Below are 27,798 nucleotides of genomic sequence, written 5' to 3'. Positions count from 1 at the left end.
TCACACACCGGGGCCTGTCGTGGGGTGGGGGGAGGGGGGAGGGATAGCATTAGGAGATATACCTAATGTTAAATGACGAGTTAATGGGTGCAGCACACCAACATGGCACATGTATACATATGTAACTAACCTGCACGTTGTACACATGTACCCTAAAACTTAAAGTATAATAAATAAATAAATAAATAAATAAATAAATAAATAAATAAGAGAGAGCAGGAACTATCTTATTCATCTCTGCATTGTCAAAAGAGACCCTGTCAACAAATGTGAAAGCCAGACTAGCCTAAACTGTATAACAGAAAAAGCCACCGGTAAGTCAGAAAATGAGCACAGATTCCACTAGTTTATCCACTACCTATTTGTGCTGACTTGGGGGGCTTCCTTAATCACCAGGATGCACCATGTCTAGTCCGTAAAGTAAAGGAATTAGATAATAATTTCTAAGATGTGTTCTGCTTCTAAACTTGTAAAATTTCCAAAGAATCTAATCCTTATTCCAAAATATACTGCTTTTTAACTTTTCTTTAAAAGAGCTCACTCTCTTGGTCTCTTCTAAGCAAAAAAGTTAGGCTTTCAAAAAAATTCAGGTTAAGCAATAAACTTGTTGAAATATTAATTATAGTTCTGTCTTCCTTACAGGTTCTAAATATTTTCATATTATGAAGCACTTCCAGACTGATATATTTAAATACTGAATATATTTCTGAATTCAAAAAACTAATCTGAATTAGAAGAACCTTGAGTTCTCCCATTACAAAAATTCTCTCTTCAACATTTCTCTTCTACCTGACATTAACCCATAATCCCACACCAGTACAATACTGATGAAAAAATGAGACCATACAGAAGAAAACCTTACCAATCAGGCCCAATTAGGAAAATACGGCCAGCACAAATTCAGGGCTGGTAAGAAGTACAATATAATTTTCAAGCATATGCTGAATCAGGCAGTAAAATAGTATTATTTAGAACTTTTTAGTGAAACTGTTTTAAGGATAAGAATTATCTATAATTAGCATACCCAAAAAATGTGAATTAATCTCTTCAACAAACTGAATATTAGGTGCAAAAGTAACTGCAGTAATGGCAAAAACCATAATCACTTTTGCGCCAACCTAATACTATGTGATATTCTTCAGCAGTAATATTATAAAGCCCTCTGATATTTACATTCATATAGATAGTATGTATGTTAAATTTAATAATCAATTTTTTTCGGTGTCCCAAACTAAATTTTAGCACAACTCTATCAAACCCTTTATAAAATTAGGGTTATAAAAAAATAATGAATTGATCACTATTTTAAAAAACTGTACCCACAAATACTTTAATCAATCAATGTACAAAAAAAAATACACATCCTGCATATCTTATAACAGACCAACTAGTTTTTCAGACTGAAACACTGTTCTCCATCCTTGCATGTTACCATAACGTTTAATCAATGGTTCTATTCAGATAGGCATTGCTTCCAGAATTCAAAACCTTTTCTTTCTTAAAGTGGAAAAAAAAAATAAGAAAAAGGTCGGTTTTGTTTATTTACTTTAGACTCTGTTGCCCAGGCTGGAGTGCAGTGGCATGATCTCGGCTCACTGCAACCTCTGCCTCCCGGGTTCAAGCGATTCTCTGCCTCAGCCTCCCCAGTAGCTGGGATTACAAGGAAGCACTACCATGCCCAGCTAATTTTTGTATTTTTAGCGGAGATGAGGTTTCACCATGTTGGCCAGGCTGGTCTCAAACTCCTGACCTCAGGTGATGTGCCCACCTCGGCCTCCCAAAGTGCTGGGATTATTACTGGGTGAGCTACTGCGCCCAGCCCTGAGTGTCTCTTTTATGCCAACGAGATAACTCAGGGCAAGCAGCCTCCTATGTAGCTTCAGGTTGGGGGCTGTAATGAGATAACTCAGGGCAGGCAGCCCCCTATGTAGCTTCAGGATGGGGGCTGGTCACAGCAAAGAGCAAAGCATGATTAGAACGTTGGGACTTTTCAGCCCCATTCTCCAACCTCTGGGTAGAGGAAAGGGACTGAAGGTTAAGCTGATCACCAGTGGCCAATCATTTAATCAGTCATGCCTACATAATAATGCCTCCATAAAAACCCAAAAGGACAGGGTTTGGAGAGCTTCTGGATAGCTGCACAAGCGGAAGTCCCTAGAGGGTGACATGCCCAGAGAGGGCATGGAGGCTCCATGCCACTTCCCACATGACCTCATCCTATGCATCTCTTCATCTGTACCCATTATAATAAAACAGTAAACCCTAACTGTTTGCTGAGGTCTGTGCCACTCTGGCAGATTAATGGAACCAAGGAGTGGGTCATGGGAACCCCGATTTATATAGCCAGTCATTCAAAAGTTCCGGAGGCCTGCAATGGCATCTGAAGTGGGGGGTAGTCTTGTGGGACTTAGCTCTCACTCTGTGGGATCTGAAACTATCTCCAGGTAGATAATGTCAGAATTGAACTGAATTAGAGGACACCAGCAGCCACTGCAGAACTGATTGCTTGCCAGGTATGCAGGGGGAAAACCCACACACATTTTGTTACAGAAATGTTCTGTGTTGTGAGAGTATAGGAGGAACTGAGTTTTTTCCTATATCCTCACAGTATTCATTATAAAAACATGAAGTAGGGGGAAGAGCCCTCGAAGTAAACTAGCAACAGAAGGGAACATCTTCAATATTAGTCTACAAAAACCCTACGGCTAGTATCACATTCAACAGTAAAAATGTAATGTTTTCCCCCAGAGAAACAAAACAAGAATGTCCCCTTCCATTCAACATTCAACATTGTATGGGAGGTCCTAGCCAGTTCAACAAGGCAAGAAAAAAACTAACGGGCATCCACAAATAAGAAAACAAAAAATAAAATTTTCTTTATTTGCAGACCACATAATGTATGTAGAAAATCCTATCTAGAGTAACATGACTAGAACAATATAATTTAGTAAGACAGTAGGATACTAGATCAGTATGCAATAATAAATGTTCCTATATAATAGCAATAAAACAATTGGAAATAAAATTTTACAACCACTCCAATCACAACAGCATAAAAAAAAACAAACGTAAAACATATGTGATAAGAACTATGAAGTATTGCTGTAGAGTCTTAAAGAAGGCTAAATACAGGGTGAAATACGCCATGTTCACGAACAAGCAAATGCGATATTACCGATGACAAATTCTTCCTAACTTAGCACATGTAGTTCCAATATAATCCTAGCAGAATTATACTGAATTATACCGTTTCTGCACTTTATATGCAAAGGCAAAAGACCTAGAAAAACCAAAGCAATTTTGAAAAAGAATACAGGGAACTTGGGGCCAGATGCGGGCGGTGGCTCATGCCTATAATCCCAGCACTTTCGGAGGCCGAGGCAGGCGGATCACGAAGTCAGGAGATCGAGACCATCCTGGCCAACATGGTGAAACCCTGTCTCTACTAAAATACAAAACATTAGCCGGGCGTGGTGGCGTGGGCCTATAGTTCCAGCTACTGGGGAGGCTGAGGCAGGAGAATCACTTGAACCCGGGAGGCGAAGGTTGCAGTGAGCCAAGATCGTGCCACTAGACTCCAGCCTAGGTGACAGAGAGAGACTCCATCTCAAAAAAAAAAAAAAAGAAAGAAAGAAAGAAAAAATAATACAGGGAACTTACATTGCTTGATTTCAAGAACATAGTAAACAAAACTATGATATTGGCTTAAAAACAGACACACAGATCACTGGTACATAATAGAGAATCTAGAAACAGAAAACTAAATTGTACGTTGATATTTTTCAAAGAAGAAATGCTAGATTTTGAAAGTGTAGTCTTTTCAACAAATAATGCTGGAAAAACTAGGTAGCTATTGGGGTAGGGGGTGGGGGGGACCACTGATGCTATCTCACATCATAAACAACTTGAAATGTATCACAGGCCGAAACAGAATTTAAAAGGTGAGGAAATCTTTTATGATCTTGGGATACACAAAGATTTCCTAGCACAAAAAGCACAAGCTGTAAAAGAAAAAAAAAGTAATTAAATGGATCTCATTGAAACGATAAACATTTGCTCTTCAAAAGACACTAGTAAGAAAATGAAAAGATGAACCAGAGACTAATAATTCCAAAACAAGTATCTGACAAAGGGCATTTATCCAGAGTATATAAAGAACCCATAAAACTCAATGAAGAAGAGGAAGAAGATAAGGAAGAACAACAGGAAGGAAAGGAAGAAGAGAAGGAAAGAAAAGAAAGAAGAAGGGAAGAGGGAGGGAGGGAGAGGAAGAAGGGAAGGAGAATAGGTAGAAGGGCTAAAGTTAAAAAGACTGAGGAGGAAAGAAAGAAAGAAAACAAGAAAGAAGAAAAAACAAGAATGGGCAGATGGGCTAAAGTTAAAAAGACTGACAATACCAAGTGCTAACGAAGATATGGAACATCCGAAATCTCATTCACTGCTCGTTGGAATATAAAATGGTATAACCACTTTGAAAAAGTCTGACGGTTAAACCTAAAACTGCAAAGCAATTCAGCATTCCCAAATCATAGGTATATATACCAAGACAAATGAAAATCCATGTCCACACAAAGACAAATAATATTCACAGCACTTTATTCATAATAACCAAAAGCTGAAAACAATCCAAATACTTATCAACTGAGAAAAACTGTGGCATATCCATTCTATGAAATCCTACTTAACAATGAAAAAGAACATACTACTGATACACACAACATGGATGAATCGCAGTAAAAGCATGCCAAATGAAAGCTATCAAAAACAAAAGAATATATGCTGTTTAAACCCCATTACATGATATTCCAGAACAGACAAAACTAAAGGGATGAAAGCAGAGAAGTGGTTGCCCGGGACCAGAGATCAAGAGTAGGAAAATGGCACAACGGAACACTTTGGGTGATGGAAAATGTTCTATATCTTCATTATGGTAATGGTTATACAACTATTTAAGTTGTCAAATCTCAAATAATGTAAATCATATCTCAAAAAATGCTTAAAATAATGTTAAATATATCTCAAAAAAGCTACAGAAAATAAATTATCAGGTATTTTTTGTGAAGCTAGACAAGTTAATTAGAAAGTTTATTTGGAAAAACAAGCCACCAACGACAGCCAGGAAAATCCTAGAAGCAAGAACAGTGGGGAAAGGGTGCCCTAGCACTACCATACATTAAAACATATTATAAAATCTCTGTTAGTAAAATACTTTTGTATTAGTTCATGAACAAAACATGCCACAAAATGCACAGACAAAACTGCATATGAATATTTAGTATACAATTAAGGCAACTTCTCAAATCAGCAGAGGAAAAAATGAATTTTTAAAAAATATATCTTTGGGATAACCAGTCATAAGAAAAAAGATAATCTTAAATATTGTTCACACTGTAAGTCAAGGATAAAACCCAAACCGATCATAAATTTAAATGTAAAATATTAAACCATTCAAGTACTGAAAGAAAATGTGGGTGAATTTCTCTAACACCTGGGAATGAGGAAAAAACCCATCCTATGATTCAAAATACAAGGGCAATGTAGAAGACTGATCAATCTGACTACACAGAAATAGAAAACTTCTGCACAGGCAAACACAAACACACAAAAACAAGGCAAAACAACAAATCTCAAACTGGGCAACAGTAGCTTCAACTAATGTCACAGATAAAGGATAAATATGCCTAATACATGTTATATAGCTACATAAAACAGTAAAACAATGACCTAATAAAAAAAATGGGCAAGAAACATGAACAAATATTTCAAAGAAAAAGAAATTCAAAGTCTTTATACTTCAATTTTTAAAAAGTTCAATCTCACTAACAACTAAGAAAATGTAAATTTAAATTATAATAAAATACTATTTCTCACCTATCAAACTGGCAAGTCTGCTGACAAAAAGGTTCTTGATTAAGACCAAGAAGAAACAAGCACTTGCATACATTGTTGAAATAAATGCAAATGGTTCAATCCCAAAGGAGCAAATACCCTTCAACACAATGATCCCACTTTTAAAGGAATCTATACTAAAGAATCACTAACAAAAGTATTAAAAGACAGGCCAAGTGCAGTGGCTCACACCTGTAATCCCAGCACTTTGGGAGGCCGAGGTGGGAGAATTACTTGAGGCCAGTTATTGAGTTTGAGACCAGCCTGAGTAATATAATGAGATTCTATTTCTGCAAAAAAAAAATTTAAAAATTAGCCGAGCATGGTGGTGTGCACCTGCAGTCCCAGCTCCTCGAGAGGCTGAGGCAGGAGGATTCACTTGAGCCCAGGAATTCAAGGCTGCAGTGAGCTCTGATTGCACCACTGCACTCCACCCTGTGCAAGAGAGCAAGACCTTGTCTCTAAAAAACTATATATATAGAGAGAGAGACACTTTTACTAGACTATTTACTGCAGCACTCTGTAAAAGCAAAGCACTGAAGCACCTGATTAAATAAACTATGGAGTAAGTCTTCACGACCTTGAGTTAGGCAAAGATTTCTTAGGTACAACAACAAAAACACAAGCAATAAAAAGTTGTGTTACAAAGCTGATAAACTGGACTTTATCAAAGTTTAAAACTTTATTTTCTACCCCACTAGGCACACTAAAAAACTAGTACACTCAAAAATTAGATAATTAAAAGTGCTGAGTAGGATACAGAGAAACTGGAACCCTCACACATTACTGGCAGGGATGTAAAATGGTACAGACATAGGGAAAAAAAGTTTTGGCAGTTTCCCAAAATGCTAAACACAGATTTACCCTATAATCCAACAATTCCATTTCTCAGTACCTACCCAAGAAAACTGAGAATATTATGTCACACAAAAACCTGTACACAAATGTTCACAGCAGTATTATTCACAATAGCCAAAAAATGAAACAACCCAAATGCCCATCAACTGATGAAAGGATAAACAAACTGTGGTATATTGATCCAATGGAATACAGTGAGCCCTTTGTATCCATGGGTTCCGCATCTGCAGATCAAAAATATTCAGGAAAAAAATAACAATAATAAAAAATAATACAAACTAAAAAGCAATACAGTATAGCAATCAATTACATGGCATTCACATTTTATTAGGTATTATAAGTAATCTAGAAATGATTTAAAGTATATGGGAGGATGTGTAGAGGTGATATACAAATACTTTATCATTTAATATAAAGAACTTGAGTATCCATGGATTTTGGTATCCATGAGGGGTCCTGAAACCAATGCCCCACGGATACTGAGGGGTGACTATATTATCAGGAAATAAAGAATAAAATATTCATGCTATAACATATATGAACCTTGAAAACATATGCTAAGTTAAAGAAGCCAGCCACAAAAGACCATATATTATATGATTCCATTTATATGAAATGTCCAGAAAAGACAAATATATAAAGACAGAAAGTAGACTGGTGGTTGCCAGGGCTGGGGATATATGTGAGGTTTCATTCCAGGGAGATAAATAAGATGGTGGTGATGGCTGTGATGCAGGATTTTTTGCCCCTTAGCTCAGCTAATCTGGATTTTTGTCTCACAACCAGGAAGAATTAGGTATGCAGCCACATTGAAGGGTGAGGAAGACAAAATTTATTAAGCAAAAGGAAAGCTATCAGCAAAGAAAGGGAGTCCTGCCAGTAGGTTTCCACCTCACAAACTGAATACCAGGGCCCCAACACACGAGTTGAACAGGCCAGGATCCTCCCCTGTATAAGGCTCAAATTATTGGTGGCTCCACCCCATTCCCCCAGTGCATGTGGACCTCCAGTCCACTGCAGGCATGCCCAGGCAAGCCCCCTGTGCAGGTTCCCTTATCTGCACAAAACATCTGGTGTAAACACCTGTGGGCTGGGTGGATCAGTGATTCTCCAGGGACCCTTCCCTATCTGTCTAGACCTTTGTCTGCCTCCTGCCTCTATCAGCTGCACAGCTCTGAAAATTTACTAAAAATCACTGATTTGTATAGTTAAAACAGCTGAATTTTATAGCATGTGAATTATAGCATGTGAATAAAGCTATAATTTTATAGCATGTGAATTAAGCTATAATTTTATAGCATGTGATAAAGCTTTTAAAAAAAAGCCACAGATTAGAGAAGATATTTTCAAAAGACTTAAAAAAGAAAAAATATATATACATATATGTCTAAAACCTCTACACGGTGTTCTCAAAATCTCTGCATAGGCTGACTGTTGAAGGGCTTTTCCAGACAAAGCCAGTCTATATAAGACTGGAATAAGTACCTACTTCAAAAAGAAAGATAAATTAACCAATAGAAAAATAAAATCCACAAAAAATCTGAAACAGCAATTCAGATTTAAAAAAAAAACCTCACTGCTCAATAAACGTAAAAGTAAACATGATGTAAAAGATCATGCTTAATCACTGCTTAAATTAAGATAAGAAAGTGGATGATTAATTGTTTCACTGCTATGCACAGTCTTTCATTTAGGTAGGTCTTCTAAAAAATAGGTTCAGCTCTCCTCAAAGCTCCAATTATAAACAAGAGTACACCAAGAAAGAGTTTATCATAACTTTCCCATTACACCTTCCCATTTTAGCCTGATATACACGTCTTCAGCCTTCTTTTACTCCCAGGTACCAACTTTAGAAAAGAAAACCAAGGAATCATTTTGTTATTGTTATTTGTTTAGTTTTGCTTGATTTTTACTTATCACACTTCTATTACATTTGACCAGTAAAATGTGTCAGAGGAATCTAATTCTTAATAAAACACAAGGAGAGTCATACAAGACAGCACAAACATAAATACTCTCAACCCTTTTCCAATACCTTTCCCCTAGAAGCAATATTTTAAGTAATTAACAAAAAAAAGCAAGAGCTCAATTAATTTTGAGTATAACTGGCAATAATCTGCCCAAAACACAAACATGAAATCAGCATGCAAATGTGCACTAACCTTCCAGTAGTCAGACTGTAAACTGTAGTACCTCTGGTATGCAGATAATGCTGAAAGGAAAATAATTATGAGTCATAATTATGTCTCACTTTAACGTCAATAATACACTTAACAAACACTGTAACAAGATTCCCACCACACCCACCTCCCAGTAGATAGTGATATTTCAGACCAAACAACTTAAAATTCTGGGCCCCCCTCAGTTCAGAAACGTAAAACCATGGTCAAATCTCAGATCTGCACTTGAACAGCATCTAGGCTAACCCCTTAGATCAATTCGACCTTCCTCAAAGATCAAAACTGGTGGAGGATTAAGAGAGTTAGATATAAAAAGAAGCCCATAAAACTACTAGATGAAAACATGGGGGCATAATATTTTTCTGATCAGCTAGAAAAGGATTTTTTAAATTTGTGGTTTACAATTCACAAGCTAAGATATGGAAGACCAGGATAAAAACTATTTCAGAAGCAATTGGCTCCCTCAACTCTCTCACTCAACACTTGATGTTGTTTAGGCAATCTGACCAAAAAATGCAGAGATTCTCCAACAAAAGGCCATGGATATCATATTCAGAGATCCGCAATCCCATTTTCAGAGCCTCCAGTTCTCAATTATTCCAATTATGAAATATGGACAGCTAAGAATTATCAGACATCTAAAGAAAGCCTCTAACCAAGAAGAAACTAACACAAAAGAAAAAAAGACAACCTAAAAGAAAAAATAATGACTACTATGCAGGGGAAAATATACTTCAAAAAATTCTTACTAGTCTTAGGTAAGGGAAAATATTGTTTTCATTGAGGGGGGTGAAAAGGGGGTGTGTGTGCAGGAGAACAAACAGGATGCTCTAGAAAAAAATTAAATTCGGTAGATTAAAGTACGATAGGAGAAATAAATAATTCAATAAAAAGATTAAAAATTAAATTTGAAGAAATCTCTCAAAAAATAAACAAAAAGGACAAAAACAGAAAATTAGAAAAACTGTGCCCCGGAGGTCTAACATATCAATATAGAGCCCCAAAAAGAAAGAATAAAAGGAAAAAAGAAAATTCAGGAAATAATTCCAAAAAAATTCCCAGAAAAGAAGGCTATGACTTGGTAGTTTGAAGGGTCCTACAACAGATATGTAATTCTAGAAATAAGGCAACAGAACAATGTTTTCAAAATTCTGAAGGAAAATTATTTCCAACCTAAAATTATATATCCAGTCAAGCGATCTATTAGGAGGGTAGAATAAAGGTATTTTCAGATACACAAAGTCTCCAAAGAAAATTATCTCCCAAATAACTTTCCTGAAGAAAAATCTGACAAATATGCTCCCCTTAAAGGAGAGTATATACAAGAAAGAAGAAGATATGGTTTATTGAAAGCAGGAGACACAACAGAGACAAGAGGCCATGGGAATACCCAAGATGAAGAAAAAGGGTGATCCCAGGACAGCAGCTATGCCCCAGATCCAAGTCACTGAGGCTTATCATTAAAATTCTGCTGCTCTTGTAACCTCTTCTCAACCTGAGGACCAAATATCCAGATAAACCTGGCCCAGATTCTTAACTGGGCTTGGCTTTTTTTTGACCATGTTCTGATAAAGTTTCTATTCTCCCCTCTATATTCTACAAAATAGATGATGTGAAGGCTCCCAGAAGTGTTAAGTGTTCTGCTTTGATTTACTTTTTTTTTTTTTTTTTTTTGAGATGGGGTCTCACTCTGTTGCCCAGGCTGGAATGCAGTGGGGTGATCTTGGCTCACTGCAATCTCCACCTCCCAGGTTCAAGTGATTCTCATGCCTCAGCCTCCTGAGTAGCTGGGATTACAGGTGCGTGCCACCACGCCCAGCTAATTTTTTTTGTATTTTTAGTAGGGGCGGGGTTTCACCATGTTGGCCAGGCTGGTCTCGAACTCCCGACCTCAAGTGATCCACCTGCCTTGGCATCCCAAAGTGTGGGATTACAGGCGTGAGCCACCATGACCGGCCTGATTTGATTTACTTCTTCTGAATAACCCACTCTCTCTGATCATATTCCTGACCAGATTTTCCTGGTTCATATTGGTCATGTCATACGTCCTAATTATGGGTATTATGTTTGCCAAGAGTCACACATGCCCCAGCACACTGCCTTCCCCAAAAGTGGCTCTTGTAAACTGTTGAGGAACCAGAAGCCACATTATAACGCTAAAATCTCTTCTTTAGTTTTACTTCTCCCAAGAGCCTCCTCTAATAGTGACAATATGGCCCCTTCCTTACATAGCTATGTTTGTGCCTGCTATTCAGCTTTCCAAAGATAAACAATATCTTGTTCAGGGATACTTTTATCAGTGGATTAAAAAAAAAAGAAAGAAAGGCAAGAGAACACTGAACATCACAGCCAGACATGGGTTACACCTACAGAGGAAGGGAGGAGGATGCAACTGGAGAGAACACAGGCTTGTGGTAGCAGTATCATTCTATTTCTTAACTTGTAGAGTAGGTAGACAGGTGTCAATTTTAATAGTCTTTAAACCATATATAGGTTTTTAGACATTCTACTTAAGTATAATACGCTGTTCAATTTAAGGATCGGAAACTAGCAAAAACATTTTACAACACACTGCATGTTACCCTTCACTAGTGACCAAGTTGTTTCTTCAACAAAGCAGTAAATAAAACATTATCTTCTGATTATATATGTTAGGGACAAACCGCCCCAAAAAAGCTTCTTGGTATTGCCAACACTCCCCCCAAACCCCTGCGTACTGCCCACCCCTTGCCTTAATGCCCTGCAACCCTTCTCTGTGCCGTTCACCCTTCCCCCAGCCTCTTTACTTTTCTAAGCTCTTATCCAGGCGCCCCAGTGGAGCCAGCAGACTTCACTTATCAGACCTTGCTGCGATAAGCAAACCCCAATTACAAACCATCCAGACTGCACAGGGAGGTCGTGGGAAGCATAAACAAACTTTACCTAAACCCTCCTGTAAGTTCCTTCATCTGGCTGCTACCAAAAATGTCACAAGGTTATATATGGCAAAGTTAACCAACAAACGACCCCAGGGTCTCTCTCCCCCATATAAACCCCTCATTTTGTAAGCTCAGGGGTGCCTCCTCTGTCTGTGGTGGAGCAGCCAGCAGGTTCAATAAACTTACTCGCCTGACTTTGGGTCTATTTTTCCTTTCTCTTGGCTGACCTTACAATATATGAGATGCTGAATAAAAGAAGATTTACCAAAAATGGAAGTTAATGTTTTCTGAAACTCTATATGAAATGTTTTCATTTTATTGTAAATTGCCAAAATATATATAAAATCATATAAAGAACATTCTGAATATGTTCAAATTACAGAAACATTACCCAAAAACATCATCACATATCTGAAAAAGTAACTTTTACATATGAATAATGCTCATCTTTTTTGCATAAAGATGATGCCAACCAACCTATCACTGGAAGGACGTTAGACTATGAGAAATTTTTCCAGTTGTGGTGAAGAACTGGTTTTAAGCCATCTCCCATTTCCTAGTTCTTCATGCATGAGGGTAGCTAGTTTATAAAGGTCATTAATTAATGGTCTTCTAAAAAGAAAAGCAAACCAAATTTATCAAACTAGCTGTAGAAAAAAAATAGTCAAGCAAGAGTTTGTGTAGTCAACGGTGTGGCTGATATTCTCACATTCATTTCTAACCACACTCCCAATCCCCGTTATTGATTTGAAAAGGTTATCGGTTTCCTGGCAATCTCGGTGATTGTTTTAGTCCAGAAATGGGCACATGAGCTCAGGTGGCCCAATCACCACTGATTTATAGATGACAGACATGAAAAAGGTTCTCTGTCTACTAATGGATGTGAACAAGGAAGCATATATTACCAACTGCCACCACAAGGGAACTATCTTGGGATGACGCCCACAGCACAGAAGAAACAGACTGAAAAGTAACTGGATCCTTCTAGACTTCAAACCATGCCTGGAGAAAAATCCACCTATGAACTTCCTATTATGTGAGGTAATAAATGTCCTTATTGTTTAAGCTAGAATCAGGTATTTAATACTTGTACCTAAAAACATTCTGAAAACAGAAGACTTGGTCCCTGACAATTTTGTGCAGTCACCATATCAAACCTGGAGATTGCCCTTGTAATGATATTATAGAATTTCCACAAATTTGGAGGGCATACTTTCAATAATTTGATAAATTATATGTATCATCTGGCTTCATAAAATTCTCTTTTAGGATTGGGGAACCTTTAAAAAGACAGTATGATGTCTTTTGAAGCAAATAAAACTGAAGTATAAGAAGTCCATGTGATGTGAAAAGATGTTACAAAAAAACCCCCAAAGAAATAAAAAATTAAAGAGAAAAAATAAAAGAAGTCCACGTAATTATCAGTTGGGAGAAACATGGCATCCATACAAAAATATGGTGAACTGAGAAATAAATATGAATGCTCAAATTCAAAATCACAAAGTTAATACTCTAAATGGCAGGAACAGATTTGTAATTGAGCCATTTCTTCCATGAGCATTTGTTCCATTTCTTCCATAGCGATCTTTCTACTCGTTTACACATTTTATAAACAATTATACTCTACCCTCATTATGCTTAGCATCTTATTTTAAGAAGGATCTTAACATGCTGTTTCTTAATCAGAAAAAAAATCATTAAAACTCTAAAGGTGCAGTATGCAAGTACCCATCACCTCACCAAAGTCTCTCTAGTAACATCCTTTTGACCAAAGCACAGTCCTTATTTCTAATCTTTAAGGTAGTTATCCATAAAAAAATTCCTAGTCTACTGTAACTAGAATTTTCTAAAGTCCTTAATACAGAATGAGGGAAATCATTTATTTGGACATCCTCATACAATGCTTAAAACCTGTTTTAGAATGATTACAGAAAATGGATTAAAAAATTGACAATTTTGGAGAAGCCAAACAAAATCTATGATTGGAAAACACACGTTTCATGTTCTTATACTATAAATATTCCAGGATAGAGTACTGTCATTCGACCCACAAAAGACAAAAAGAGAGGGCTGGGCGCGGTGGCTCACGCCTGTAATCCCAGCACTTTGGGAGGCCGAGGCGGGCGGATCACAAGGTCAGGAGATCGAGACCATCCTGGCTAACACGGTGAAACCCTGTCTCTATTAAAAATGGAAAAATTAGCCGGACGTGGTGGCGGGCGCCTGTAGTACCAGCTACTCAGGTGGCTGAGGCAGGAGAATGGCGTGAACCCGGGAGGCGGAGCTTGCAGTGAGCCGAGATCGTGCCACTGGACTCCAGCCTGGGCGACAGAGCAAGACTCCGTCTCAAAAAAAAAAAAAGACAAAAAGAGAAAGAAAACCCTCCAAGGTCTAACTTAAGGCTTCTCCACATTGGCAGCTCTTGGCATGTAACTTGCCCTGGCCATTTGTAACTGCTTAAGAATTGAAACAACCAAAGCATATTTTGCCCAAAAGTGACAGAAATGCAACAAACGACCAATTACTTGAGGGAAGGAAGAATGGAAGAAAAATCTATCACTGGCTAGAATTTCAGGGAACTTATAATTGGAAAAACTTCCAGCTCAAAAATATGAAGAAACAATTTTTAAGAGTTTCAAGGTTTTCATATTAATGTCAGGAATGATTATTACACTCCTCTAATTTTTTACTTCCGAAGTTCTTACTGTCTATCCTTTAAGTCTCCTGCCTCATAATTTCTATCTGTTTATAATTTTGCTATGTACTTTGAAATAATCTGCTACCTAATTTTTTTTTTTTTTTTTTGAGATGGAGTTTCGCTCTTACTGTCCAGGCTGGAGTGCAATGGCGCGATCTCAGCTCACCGCAACCTCCGCCTCCTGGGTTCAAGCAATTCTCCTGCCTTAGCCACTCAAGTAGCTGAGATTACAGGCATGCGCCACCGCGCCCTGCTAATTTTGTATTTCTAGTAGAGACGGTGTTTCTCCATGTTGGTCAGGCTGGTCTAGAGTTCCTGACCTCAGGTGATCCGTCTGCCTCGGCTTCCCAAAGTGCTGGGATTACAGGAGTGAGCCACTGTGCCCAGCTGCTACCTGATTTTCTAATCAACTAATTTAACCTCAGTGACTCTCTTCACCTATATTTTACCACATATTTATAGATATTTACACATATTTTCTATTAACTGCTCCTAAGATCCATCACATATATTCATCTAAATACATATGCTTGGGCTTCAGCCCAGGGTTATGTATCTCTCAGGTTGTCCTCCAACCCAAAGAAGTGAAATCACTGCATAATCTCCATGGTTTAAGGCTTATAAGCTGTCTGAGAGCCCCACCAGCAATTTGGCTTCGGAGGTTCATGGGTAGCTTTAGAGTTAGGAGTAAAAAGGAGGTATAGTAGACACTGTAAAGAAGCACTCATATCCCACTTCAAGAAAGAACTGCTGGGAATCCTGCTTGCTGAAAGCCTCTATCTGTGAGATTCTACAGAAGCTGCCTCAGTTGCGGAGAGCCAACTTGTCCCTGGTCACAGTTCTTCTCAGGCTGGCCCATGTTCAATATGGAATAATTGGAGTATAAAGGCCTGGCTATCTTGGCCCAACTTGGTATAGCTCTCGAGGGCCATTCTGGCTCCAGAGCATCCCATGAAGTTAGTAAAGGCTGTCACAGCTTAACTTCTCCTTCTGTCCAATACTGGTTCTACCCTCCACCTTCCCAAGCTGTTGAACATAAAGGAAACTCCTTACTGAGGAACATAACCTACAACAATAGACTGACTGCACTGAACCTCCATTTTCCCACAATCCCCTATCCAATTACTATTTTAAGACTTAAAATAAATTCCTACAAGTAAAATGACCAAATAAAGTGACATGACATTTTTTTAAACTCTTCATTCATATCACGAGCCAGAAAAGCTAAGAAAATATTTTACAAAGCCTTTTTTCCTTCTGCATCAAATTCATCTGGAATCACAGAAAAGATAAATGATTACCAAATTATACCATCTTCAGACCAAAATTGTTTCTTGGAATTCTTGTAAGACAGAAAGTAGATGAGAGCAAAATGACAATTAAGGGTAAGAAAAACCACAGCCCAAAACACACACAAAACAGGTTCTACCATTTTCTACTATAGAAATAGAAGCCTTTTTTTGTTTGTTTTTTAAAGGAACTAAACTCAAGAGAAACGCCAAACTCAGAAAACTTTACACAGAAAAGATGACTATGAATCAGGGCAAATAATTACAGGGCTGTCTTCAGAGGAACAAGGCCAGTAAGTCGCCTATGTACATATACCTGAGCAGTTCACTCACAGAATTACACGTTTACTACATCGTTTACTCCCAGGAAGTTATGGTTTATAATGTGTTCTCTAAAAATAAATGTCTATTTGCCCAGGATTAGTAGTTCTCTTATCCTGTACTAGTTCCAAAGAGAGGAGGAGGAGGTAGCCAAAGGTAACAAATGTCTCTATAAACTGGTAATCTTGAGGGTATGAGTATGTGTTGGAGAGGAAGGGAGAGGGCTATTAGAGACAGATTCTAGTTTTGGACTTGGAGAAAGACAATGAAGAGAACAGATAGAGAATTTTATTTTAGCCAGGTGCGGTGGCTCACGCCTGTAATCCCAGCACTTTGGGAGGCCAAGGCAGGTGGATCACAAGGTCAGGAGATCAAGACCATCCTGCCTAACACAGTGAAACCCCGTCTCTACTAAAAAGTACAAAAAATTAGCCAGGCGTGGTGGCGGGCACCTGCAGTCCCAGCTACTCGGGAGGCTGAGGCAGGAGAATGGCGTGAACCCGGGAGGCGGAGCTTGCAGTAAGCCGAGATTGCACCATTGCACTCCAGCCTGGGCGACAGAGCAAGACTCTGTCTCAAAAAAAAAAAAAGAGAGAGAGAGAGAATTTATTTTAAGTGGAAACGTGCCTTAAAAAGCCTCAAAGAGGATTTCAAAAAATAAATAACAAAACACATCTAGGAAATAGAAACCACCAGCTTGAAATATTAAAATATACTGAATACATTTGCATACCCCTGCATCCATTTTCTCCTTCCTCTTCCCCCTATTACACATTAATCAAGCTGCTGACTACTTATCAATGCCCGGGTCATCTACACAACACTAAATGAAGCACATGTTTTCAAGGACTTAAATCCTTAGATTATCCTTCTCTTCTCTCACCTTACCAGATTACTCTCACCAGCTAGTTTGCTAACACAGTCTAGTTGCCACATGCTCTCCCTTCCAAAAAAGAAAACACATATCCAAGATCAATCTCCTTGGATTCATTACCTTCATAACCAAAATTTTTAAGTGGCCAGGCATGGTGGCTCACACCTGTAATCTCAACACTTTGGGAGGCTGAGGCGGGAGGATCGCTGGAGCCCAGGGGTTCAAGACTAGCCTGGGAAACAAAGCAAGACCTCTGTCTCTAAAAAAAAGTACAAAAAATAGCTAGGCGTGGTGGCGCGCACCTCTAGTTCCAGCTACTCAGGAGGCTGAGGTAGGAGAATCACTTGAGCCCAGGAGTTTGGGGCTGCAGTGAACCATGTTTCTGCCACTGCACTCCAGCCTGGGTGACAAAGCAAGACCCTGTCTCAAAAAATAAAAGTAAAAAAAAAAAAAAAAAAAATATATATATATATATATATATATATGAAAAATAAAGCTATAGTCACAGTCTAACATAGTGTTAAAAGTTAAAAGATTTATTGTTTAACAACCACTAAGTAGCAAGTACACGTAGCCTCATATGTAAACCTAATTTTCAAGTCTAGGTCTCTCTTTACATGCTCTCAAAATAGCATGTCCTCCAACTACATAAAGGTGCAGCAATAAAAAAGTAGCAGATTGCATAGAATTCTACAGGCATACCTTGTTTTATTGCACTTTGCTTTATTGTGCTTCACAGATATTTGCGTTCTTTACAAATTGAAGGCTCACAGGAATCCTGTGTAGAGCAAGTCTATCGGTGTCATTTTTCCAACAGCCATGTGCTCACTTAATGGCTCTGTGTCACATTTTGGTAAACCAATATTCCATACATTTTCATTATTATTGTTATCTGTTATGATGACCTGTGATCACCGATCTTTGGTGTTACTACTGTAATTGTTTTGGGGAATCACTAACTGTGCCCACATAAGACAGTAAACAATCGATAACTGTTGCGTGTGTTCTGACTACTCCACCAACAGGCCATTCCCTAGTCTCTCTCCCTCTCCTTGGGCTTCTGTATTCCCTAATACACGACAACATTGAAATTATGCGTATTAATAACCCTACGATGACCTCTTAGTGTACAAGTGAAAGAAAGAGTTACACATCTCTCACTTTAAATCCAAAGCTAGAAATCATTAAGCTTAGTGAGGAAGGCACTTTGAAAGCTGAGACAGACCAAAAGCTAGGCCTCTTGTGCCAAACAGCCAAGTTACGAATGCAAAGGAAGCATTCTTGGAGGAAATTTGAAGTGCTATTCCAGTGAATGCACAAAAGACAAGAAAGCAAAAACAGCCTTACTGCTGATATGGACATGGTCTGAGTGGTCTGGATAAATCAAACCAGCCACAACATTCCCTTAAGCCAAGCCTACTCCAGTGAAAGGCCCTAACTCTCTCCTTAGTTCTATGAAGGCCAAGAGAAGTGAGGAAGCTGCAGAAGAAAAGTGTAAAGCTAGCAGAGGTTGGTTCGTGAGGTTTAAGGAAAGAAGCCATCTCCGTAACACAAAAGCGCAAGATGAGGCAGCAAGTGCTGATGGAGAAGTGTAGCAAATTATCCAGAAGATCTAGCTAAGATCATTGATAAAGGTAGCTACACTAAACAACAGATTTTCAATCTCCATGAAACAGCCTTCTATTGAGGAAGATGCCATGTAGGACTTTCAGATGTAGGACTTTTCGTCAACATCTGGCTTCAAAGTTTCAAAGGACAGACTGACACTCTTGTTAGGAACTAATGCTGGTGGTGCCTTTAAGTGGAAGCAATTGCTCATTTACCATTCAGAAAATCCTAGGGACCTCAAGAATTATGCTAAATCTACTGTCTATGCTCTATAAATAGAACAACAAAGTCTGAATGACAGCACACCTGTTCACAGCACAGTCGACTGAATATTTTCAGCCCACTGTTGAGAACTATTGTTCAGAAAAAAAGACTCCTTTCAAAATATTATTGCTCACCGACAATGCACCTGGTTACTCAAGAGCTCTGATGGAGATGTACAAGCAGATTAATGTTGTTTTCATGTCTAACACAACATCCATTCTGCAGCCTATGCATCAAGGAGTAATTCTGACGTCCAAGTCTTTTTTTTTTTTTTTTTTTTTTTTTTTTTCTGAGACAGAGTCTCACTCTGTCACCCAGGCTGGAGTGCAATGGTGTGATCTCAGCTCACTGCAACCTCCCCCTTCTGGGTTCAAGTGATTCTCCTTCCTCAACACCTCCTGAGTAGCTGGGAATACAGGTGCACACCACCGCACCCAGCCAATTTTTGTATTTTTAGTAGAGACGGGGTTCCACCAGGTTAGCCAGGTGGGTCTCGACTCTTGACCTCAGGTAATCCACCTACCGAGGTCTCCCAAAGAGCTGGGATTACAGGCGTGAGCCACCGCACCCGGCCTCAAATCTTATTAAAGTAATACATTTTGTAAGACTATATAGCTGCCATAAATAGTGATTCCTCTCATGGATCTTGGGAAAGTAAATTGAAAGCCTTCTGGAAAAGATTCATCATTCTTGATGCCATTAAGAACATTTGAGGTCAAAAGGCCGGGCGCAGTGGCTCATGCCTGTGTAACCCCAGCACTTTGGGAGGCTGAAGTGGGCAGATCACCTGAGGTCAGGAGTTCGCGACCAGTCTGACCAACTTGGTGAAACCCTGTCTCTACTAAAAATATAAAATTACCCAGGCATGGTGTCGCATGCCTCTAATCCCAGCTACTCAGGAGGCTGAGGCAGGAGAATCGCTTGAACCCAGGAGGCGGAGGTTGCAGTGAGCTGAGATCACGCCACTGCACTCCAGCCTAGGCAACAAGAACATCTGAGGTCTAAATACCGACATTAGCAGGAGTTTGGAAGAAGCTGATTCCCATCCCTCCCCATAGATGACTTTGATGGGTTCAAGATTTCAACGGAGGAAGTAACTGTAGATGTGCTGGAAACAGCAAAAGAAACAGAATTAGAAGTGGAGCCTGAATGGATAAGGAACTGCTTCTTATAGATGAGCAAAGAAAGTAGTTTCTTTAAAAAAGAGACACAGAGAGAGACAGACAGAGACAGACAGACAGACAGACACACACACACACACACACACACACACACACACACACTCTGTCACCCTGGCTGGAGTGCAGTGATATGATCCCAGCTCACCATAGCCTCAACCTCCTCAACCTCCCAGGTTCAAGTGTTCCTCCCGCTTCAGCCTCCAGGGTAGGTGCATGCCACCATACTCAGCTAAATTTTTTTTTAAGATAGGGGGTCTTGCTATGTTGTCCAGGCTGGTCTTGAACTCCTGGGCTCAAGTAATCCTCCTGCCTTGGCCTCCCAAAATGCTGGAATCACAGGCGTGAGCCACCGTGCCTGGCCAAAAGGAGTTTCTTGAAATGGAATCTACTCCTGATAAAGGTGCTGTGAACACCGTGGAAATGATAACAACAAATTTAGAATATTACGTAAACTGTTAACAGAGTAGTGGCAGGGTTGAGAGGACTGACTCCAGTTCTGAAAGAAGCTCTACTGTGAGTAAAACGCTTTCAAACAGCATCATATGCTACAGAGAAACCTTTGATGAAAGGAAGAGTCCACTGATGCGACAAAGTTCAATGTTTTCTTATTTTAACAAACTGCCACAGCCACCCCAACCTGCAGCAACCACCACCCTGATCACTCAGCACATATCAACAACGGTGCAAGACCCTCCATCAGCAAAAAGATTACAACTTGATGAAAGCTCAGTTGATTGTTAGCACTTTTTAGCAAGAAAGTTTTTTTTAACTAAAGTATGTACATTTTATAGACATAATGCTACTGCACACTTACAGTGCAAACATAACTTTTATATGTAATAGGAAACAAAAAAATTTTTGTTTGATTGGTTTTATTACAATATTCACAATAAATTGCAGGGGTCTGAAATCAAACCTGCAATATCTCCCAGGTATGCCTCTATCTATTTTTTGGTACAATAGTTTCCTTTAAATAAGTTTCCAGTTTTAATTAAAAATAAAATATCTAACGGAGTATTAAGTAATTATTAACACCCATTACCCTGTTGGACTGAAACCATTTTGCTAAGTACTAACCAGTGTCACACAATCTGAAAATCCATGAGGCGTCATCCCTCACCTCCTCCCCTTTTACAGATTAGACAACAGATACTCAGTGATGTTTATATATAATCTGTTAAAGGTAGTGCAGCTGTATATAACAGAGCTAAGCTGAGACATAAGCCTAATTTCAAACCTCACAGAATATGCCTGTCTCAGACTAAAATTGCATTTTCATTAGGAAAACATTCACTTGACCTAACATAAAAGTCACGTAATAAAACATCAATATGAAATACTAACAATCCTTCACTTTAGCCCTGAAACTATCTACCAGGTGTTTTGCCCTCTAAACACACTTGTTGAAAACAAGCGTAACACATCCATCCACTCCACATCAAAATGTTTACTATCATCAAAAGGTTAAAATGTTCTTGGTCATAATAATAATTTTCTTTTAATGTGGATTTTTTCTTTGGTACTGGAAGGGCGGGGTTTGCGGGTGCTTTTAACTTCCTGAGTAATGGTCTGAGTTGGCAGCTTGGTACCATAAAAAGGGCAAATCTTAGGGGGCTGACTACTTTCAGTTATTTAACTCACTTATTTCTTAAAGGAAAAACATTTCAAGTAAATTTTAAAAACTGGTTTTATCCAAGGCTCATCTGTGATCATCTCTCTGTATTACTTGTTCACAATAACATGGCTACTTAACGATCAGATTTTCATTCAAATATTTTTGAGCTAAAATGGAAACGTTTTAAATAGGATAAAGAAAAATGCTGAGTTTTTGTTACCTTTCCAAAGTATCCATCAATGTACAAATATCTATATCAAACTGGGTCACTTTCTACTACGGGAAGGCCTTTCAAGAGCAAGGATTTTCACAAGGCAGAACAAAACTGCACTGCACATGCAGGTGGTTTTCACTTTTACTGAATAGCCAACTTATTGATGATTTCCATTTCCATCTACTCTACTTTTCTTCCTCATTGTTTAGTTTGCTCATGCACTTACAATTTCTTAGGAAAATCCTCTTGATAAAGCACAAATAATTACAATCCAACACATGTATAAATCAAACAATAATGAACATGAAAAAAATTACCTTTTGGATAATCTTCCAATAAGAGGTTGAAGTGACCTAATTGACAAAAGAAATCAGACTCCACTTTTCCTTCAGCTTTTAAGATTAGAGATTCATAGCAGCGAACAGCCTAGAAATAAAAAAATACAAATATGTAAGCAAAAAATAAAGCCCTAAAATACATTTCCACCCCAAGATAATGCATATAGCCTCCATTCGATCACCTAAGAAGTCAATATTGAAAATTTCACTTCTATCTTAGACATATTCAATACAACATTCTATAGAAGGAACAGCTTCCTTATGTATTTATTAAAAGAGCCACTAGTTATGGCATAAGTGCTTTTCCCATCTATACATGGAAACAATACTTGCCAAATAAGATAATATAGGAGCACTTTGATAATTTTATTCATAAGTTGAAAATCTAAATTATTACTGTGGTCCCTGTTGATATAAACAAAACTGCTCTCAAATATAAATAATATGCATCTTTCCCACAGGTGGGAAGAACTTTATTATGTGAGATCTCACAGAATCTCTAGAGTAATAAAAATACCTACAATTTACACTGAACTGCTTTTACTGACTTTTTGCCAGACCTCTACCAGTTTTAAACTACCATATACTGCCTTTCAATTGTCTTCTCCACATGATATACTTCACACACCAACTGCTTCTGATCTTACTTCCTAACTCCAATTCATGCACATGCTCTCACTCTCACATTTCCTCTTCCAAAGAAAAAAATAAGACTATTTTAACAATATAAATTCGTTTTTATAACACAGAACAACTGCAGGAGAAAATGAACAACGGAAAGAACCCAGTTCTAGAGTCTGATGACAAATTCCAGTTGTCATTTGCTACAGGAGATCCTGGGGAATTTATCCTTTCTATTTTAGTAACACTCAAAGAGCTGATAAAAGGATTAAAACTAGAAAACTTCTCTAAGGCTTTATCTCAGTGTTCAGGACACAATAGGTACTTAATTGTTTCTTTATCTTCACGGGTAATAACAAAGCTCTAATTCTCTCAAGGTTCCCAATAATTTTGTCAAAATTTCTCCCATTAACAATTAAGTGCTCTGTAACATTGCTCTGTTAATAATCTGTCCCAGAGTCATTAAAGTAAGAAATGTGTGTGAATTCTCAAATCTCTGATATACTCCCAGGAACACTTGCAAGTTTGGTACCCACAAAGAAAGAAACTTGGTTAGTTTCTATCACAATAAAAAACTTTCACTACCATTTCAAGAACTTTGTTGAGATAAGAAAATGTGATGTGGGACAGAGTACTCACTTCGAATGCCTTCATTTTTCCTCTCCTGTGAAATACAGAGCCTTTAATATAGAGTTTAAAAATTTATATCCTAACATTTACCTATCCTAAGCACATAAATATTCAACAAGTTTGGATAATCCATTCTAAACAAGGCGAATTCTAGGCTGAGGCTATTATCCTTAAAGCCTAAGGGTTTATAAAAGAACTTGTCTTCAATTCCTGTTCTACTCTTAGCTATATGTACCAAATCACAATCACTGAAAATTAATCTTTCTGCTTCCCTATAATTAAAAAAGTCTGAATGCTACACTGAAGTCTCAGAAATTACTATAATCTGAAGGTATGAAATTTCAAAATTCTTTTTATTTAAGTCATATATAATTCTTATCTGGCAGATGGCTAGAGTATAAAAATACAATTTATTACAGTGCTTTATAATATCAGAGAAACATAACATTATTGGATACATTACAATTCTTAATTTTACATTAATGAATAAGAATATTGTAAATAAAGTTCTCATTATAATAGTGAGCGTATTTTTTTTTAACTCTTAGGTTATTTATAAACCTTTCCTACTCCTCTGAGAGCTGCATATGGCTGATTAACATTAAATTTATAAGCAACTATGTTTTCATGGTAAAAAGGATTCAAGACAGAAACACAAATTTTCTTTAATGATATAAACAAAAAAGATGCCAACATTCTCTACTTCCTCTTATCACCCTTCATGCCACTGCCTTGATCATCAATTGCCTATCTTCTACTTGTCATAAAACTAAGGAACACACCAAAATTAATATTATACATAATGCTGATCATCATGAAATATAAAATCAGGTAAAAATCAGAATGGTTGATTTTAAATTCAGGTACCCATACACTCAGGCCTGATTAACAAATTCTTAATAATTTCCCCGTAAAGCTGCCATGCACCTACCAAACAACGTTGGTGGTCAATGATGCTGACAGAGCCAAACATCAAATGAGATGAAAATGAGCAAAAAGGCAGAAGAAAGTTGCCAAGCACTCTGTATTACTACTTCATAGTGAAACTTCATGAATTTATTTGAAGTATCTGAGGTAATTCTAATATCAGATACAGCCAAACATCTAACACACTTTTTAAAGAACATTTAAAGGAAAATAAATAACTTGAGATAATTTCCAATATTCCTAACTCATACAATAATCTACAATAAAACACAGAATTTTTATATTTTTACTCAAAAGGCTAATAACAGAAGATATATACTGTTTAGATTCAGAAAAACATTCAGATAAACTTCCATAAAGCAAAAATACCTCCAGTCAATAGGATTATTTTTATTTCTTGCTTTTAAAATTTTAAATGTACACAAGTAAAATTATCCCTGTACAGTAGCTTTGTACACAACTGCAGAGAAGAAGGACTGGAATATAAAACAGGTACTAAAAAAAGAAAGTCTACGGGCACATGTTCTCAGGATCTCCTGAGGGCTGTGTCACAGCAAAAAAAAAAAAAAAAAAAAAAAGGTCTATATAGTTGTCCCACACAGAATCTTCCTTGTATTTTGTTCATTTTACTTTTCTATATTTTTTAGATTTTTTTCATAATTAACCTCTATCATTTCTATTCTTATAAAAATCATTAAAAGGGCCGGGCGCGGTGGCTCATGCCTGTAATCCCAGCACTTTGGGAGGCTGAGGCAGGCGGATCACAAGGTCAGGAGATGGAGACCATCCTGGCTATCACAGTGAAACCGTGTCTCTACTAAAAACACAAAAAATGAGCCAAGCGTAGTGGTGGGCGCCTGTAGTCCCAGCTACTCGGGAGGCTGGGGCAAGAGAACTGCTTGAACCCAGGAGGCGGAGGTTGCAGTGAGCCGAGATTGCGCCACTGCACTCCAACCATGGGCGACAGAGCTAGACTCAGTCTCAAAAAAAAAAAAAAAATTCATTAAAGAATTATTATGCTTTCCTCTGAGGACTCATCCTATACCTTTAGCGTAAGGATAGTCAGAAATTTCAAAGAAAATCATTTGTGGTTGCATCAGCAATCAACAGAGCAATTTCTGCAATGATACAAATACCCTATGATCTGTGCTGTCCAATACAGTAGCCATTAGACACATGTGGTTATTGAGCACTCTGAAACATGGTTAGTGCAAGTGGACAAGTGAATTTTTAAATAATTTCATTTTAATATTTAAACAAACATGTGGCTAATGGCTACCATACTGGACAGTACAGACCTAGATAATTCTTAAAGCCTAAAAACAACTTAATATTCAATCCATATACTAAATATTAGGAAAGCAAAATTTCTTATGTTTATAAATCAAAAGCCTAATAAAATATCTTGCAGCAAGGAGGATAAAAGCAATACCCTCCACAAAAATCATTGTTACATCCTCTAATTGTTTATAGCTGGTGGATTGCACATCCATAATCCTTACTACCTACTAGGAAAAAAAACACTGAAAAGGGAAATAAATGAACTAAGATCCTCCCAGCTACGTAGAAAGCTTAGGTGTGTTTTTTATTTCCATCATAGTGCCATATTCCACAACATTCAATATAACTTGTGCTTGGTATCTGCTGCACTGCTATTATTTTAAAAATCAGCTATCCCAGAAAAGTAACATTACCATTACCCTGTATTTCTAAACTCTGACAGGTGAACTTTTGAGCTTGTGAACACAGACATGTAACTAATTTAACTTTTTTCATGTGCAGTATTAATCTTTTATGATGAACTTGGTCAGTGCCTTGCTAAAATAGGATGCTGTCAATATTTTAGAATTGTTAAATATATGCAACATTTAAACATTTTTCTTTTCAACTTAAAAGATTAACTGCAGTAGCTGGGTGACTACAAATGGTAGAGAAAATACAGATTTTAATACCCCAATGGTTTTAAATGAGTGAAACTTTTAGGCTGAATATAATAAAAACAAATACGCAGTCCTGCCCATAATTTTTATTTTTATTTATTTATTTTTTTTGAGATGGGGTTTCACTCTTGTTGCCCAGGCTGGAGTGCAATGGTGTGGTCTCAGCTCATTGCAACCTCGGCCTCCCGTGTTCAAGCGATTCTCCTGCCTCAGCCTCCCAGGTAGCTGGAATTATAGGCACCCACCACCATGCCCAGCTAATTTTTGTATTTTTAGTAGAGACTGGGTTTCACCATGTTGGCCAGGCTGGTCTCGAACTCCTGATCTCAAGTGATCCGCCCACCTCAGCCTCCTAAAGTAGTGGGATTACAGGTGTGAGCCACCAATTATGAGCCCTGCCCGTAATTTTTAAAAGCCAATCATACGCATACACAATGGTTGAGCATCCAGCAACCAGCAGACTCCTTAAAATAGATTAAGGGATTTAAGCAGACAGTAGGTCAATGTATCATCCATGAAATATGGCTATTTGGCCAGGCACGATGGCTCACGCCTATAATCCCAGCATGCCTATAATCCCAGCAAAAGGCAGGAGGATTCCTTGAGCCCAGGAGTTCGAGACCAGCCCAGGCAACAGAGCGAGGCCTCGTCTCTACAAAAATTAAAAAAAATTACCCAGGCATGGTGTGGTGCATGCCTGTGATCCCAGCTACGTGGGAAGCTTGAAGCGGGAGGATGGCTTGGGTCTGGGAAGATGAGGCTACAATGAGCCATGATTGCACCACTGCACTCCAGCCTGGGCGACAGAGCAAGACCCTGTCAAAGGAAAAGGAAAAGGAAGAGGAAGAGGAAGAGGAAAAGGAAAAGGAAACGGAAGGAAATTTAAAAAATATTCATGGCCCAAATTAATAAATTATATTATACACATCAACAGCAATAATCAGCTCACCAAGGTCTAGTCTGATCAGATCTCTAGCATTATCAGTTCTGAATAGCACATTTCAACAGGTGATAACACAAAGAGGGCTACAAGTTTGGTAAAGGATGTGGAAACTGTCATATGAAAACTACCTTAACTAAGTTTAACTGAGGAAAATCAAACAGGATTGAAGCTTTACTTAAATATTTAAAAAGCAGTCACTTAGATGAGAAGATTAATTGCACTTTGGATAGTGCCAATGAATGAGTATAACTTAATTCAGCTCATTCAGAAGGTAGGAAAAATTAAACACACCAAAAATTAAATGGGCCATCACTGGTTCATATAAGTGCAAAGAATTAAAGCATATATTACTAAGCTATTTTAGTGGGAGTTAGAAAGGAGATACCTTATTTTGGATACAATTCTAATTTGCATTTTTAAAAAAATATCCTTGGACTCTATGAATCTAAGTACAACCCTGTAAAATTTATACAATAAAAAATAAGATAAA

The 27,798-nt window shown here is 37.9% G+C and overlaps 1 protein-coding gene across 19 annotated transcripts in view; it reads right to left on the bottom strand.

Moving 5' to 3' along the window:
* Window positions 1-27,798, bottom strand: part of KDM6A (lysine demethylase 6A) — a 235,507-nt gene that overhangs the window by 125,786 nt on the left and 81,923 nt on the right. For all 19 annotated transcript variants that reach the window (XM_004064043.4, XM_004064042.4, XM_019019413.3 and 16 more), the window contains 2 exons: window positions 22,227-22,335; window positions 8,910-8,959 (listed from right to left, as the gene is read on the bottom strand). In XM_004064043.4, coding sequence (XP_004064091.1) covers window positions 8,910-8,959; window positions 22,227-22,335 — 159 coding nt within the window. The remainder of the gene's footprint in view (window positions 1-8,909; window positions 8,960-22,226; window positions 22,336-27,798) is intronic.

This window comes from Gorilla gorilla, chromosome X (genome assembly GCF_029281585.2).
Source record: "Gorilla gorilla gorilla isolate KB3781 chromosome X, NHGRI_mGorGor1-v2.1_pri, whole genome shotgun sequence".
Lineage (NCBI taxonomy): Eukaryota > Metazoa > Chordata > Mammalia > Primates > Hominidae > Gorilla > Gorilla gorilla.
This window is presented reverse-complemented; position numbering and strand designations above follow the sequence as displayed.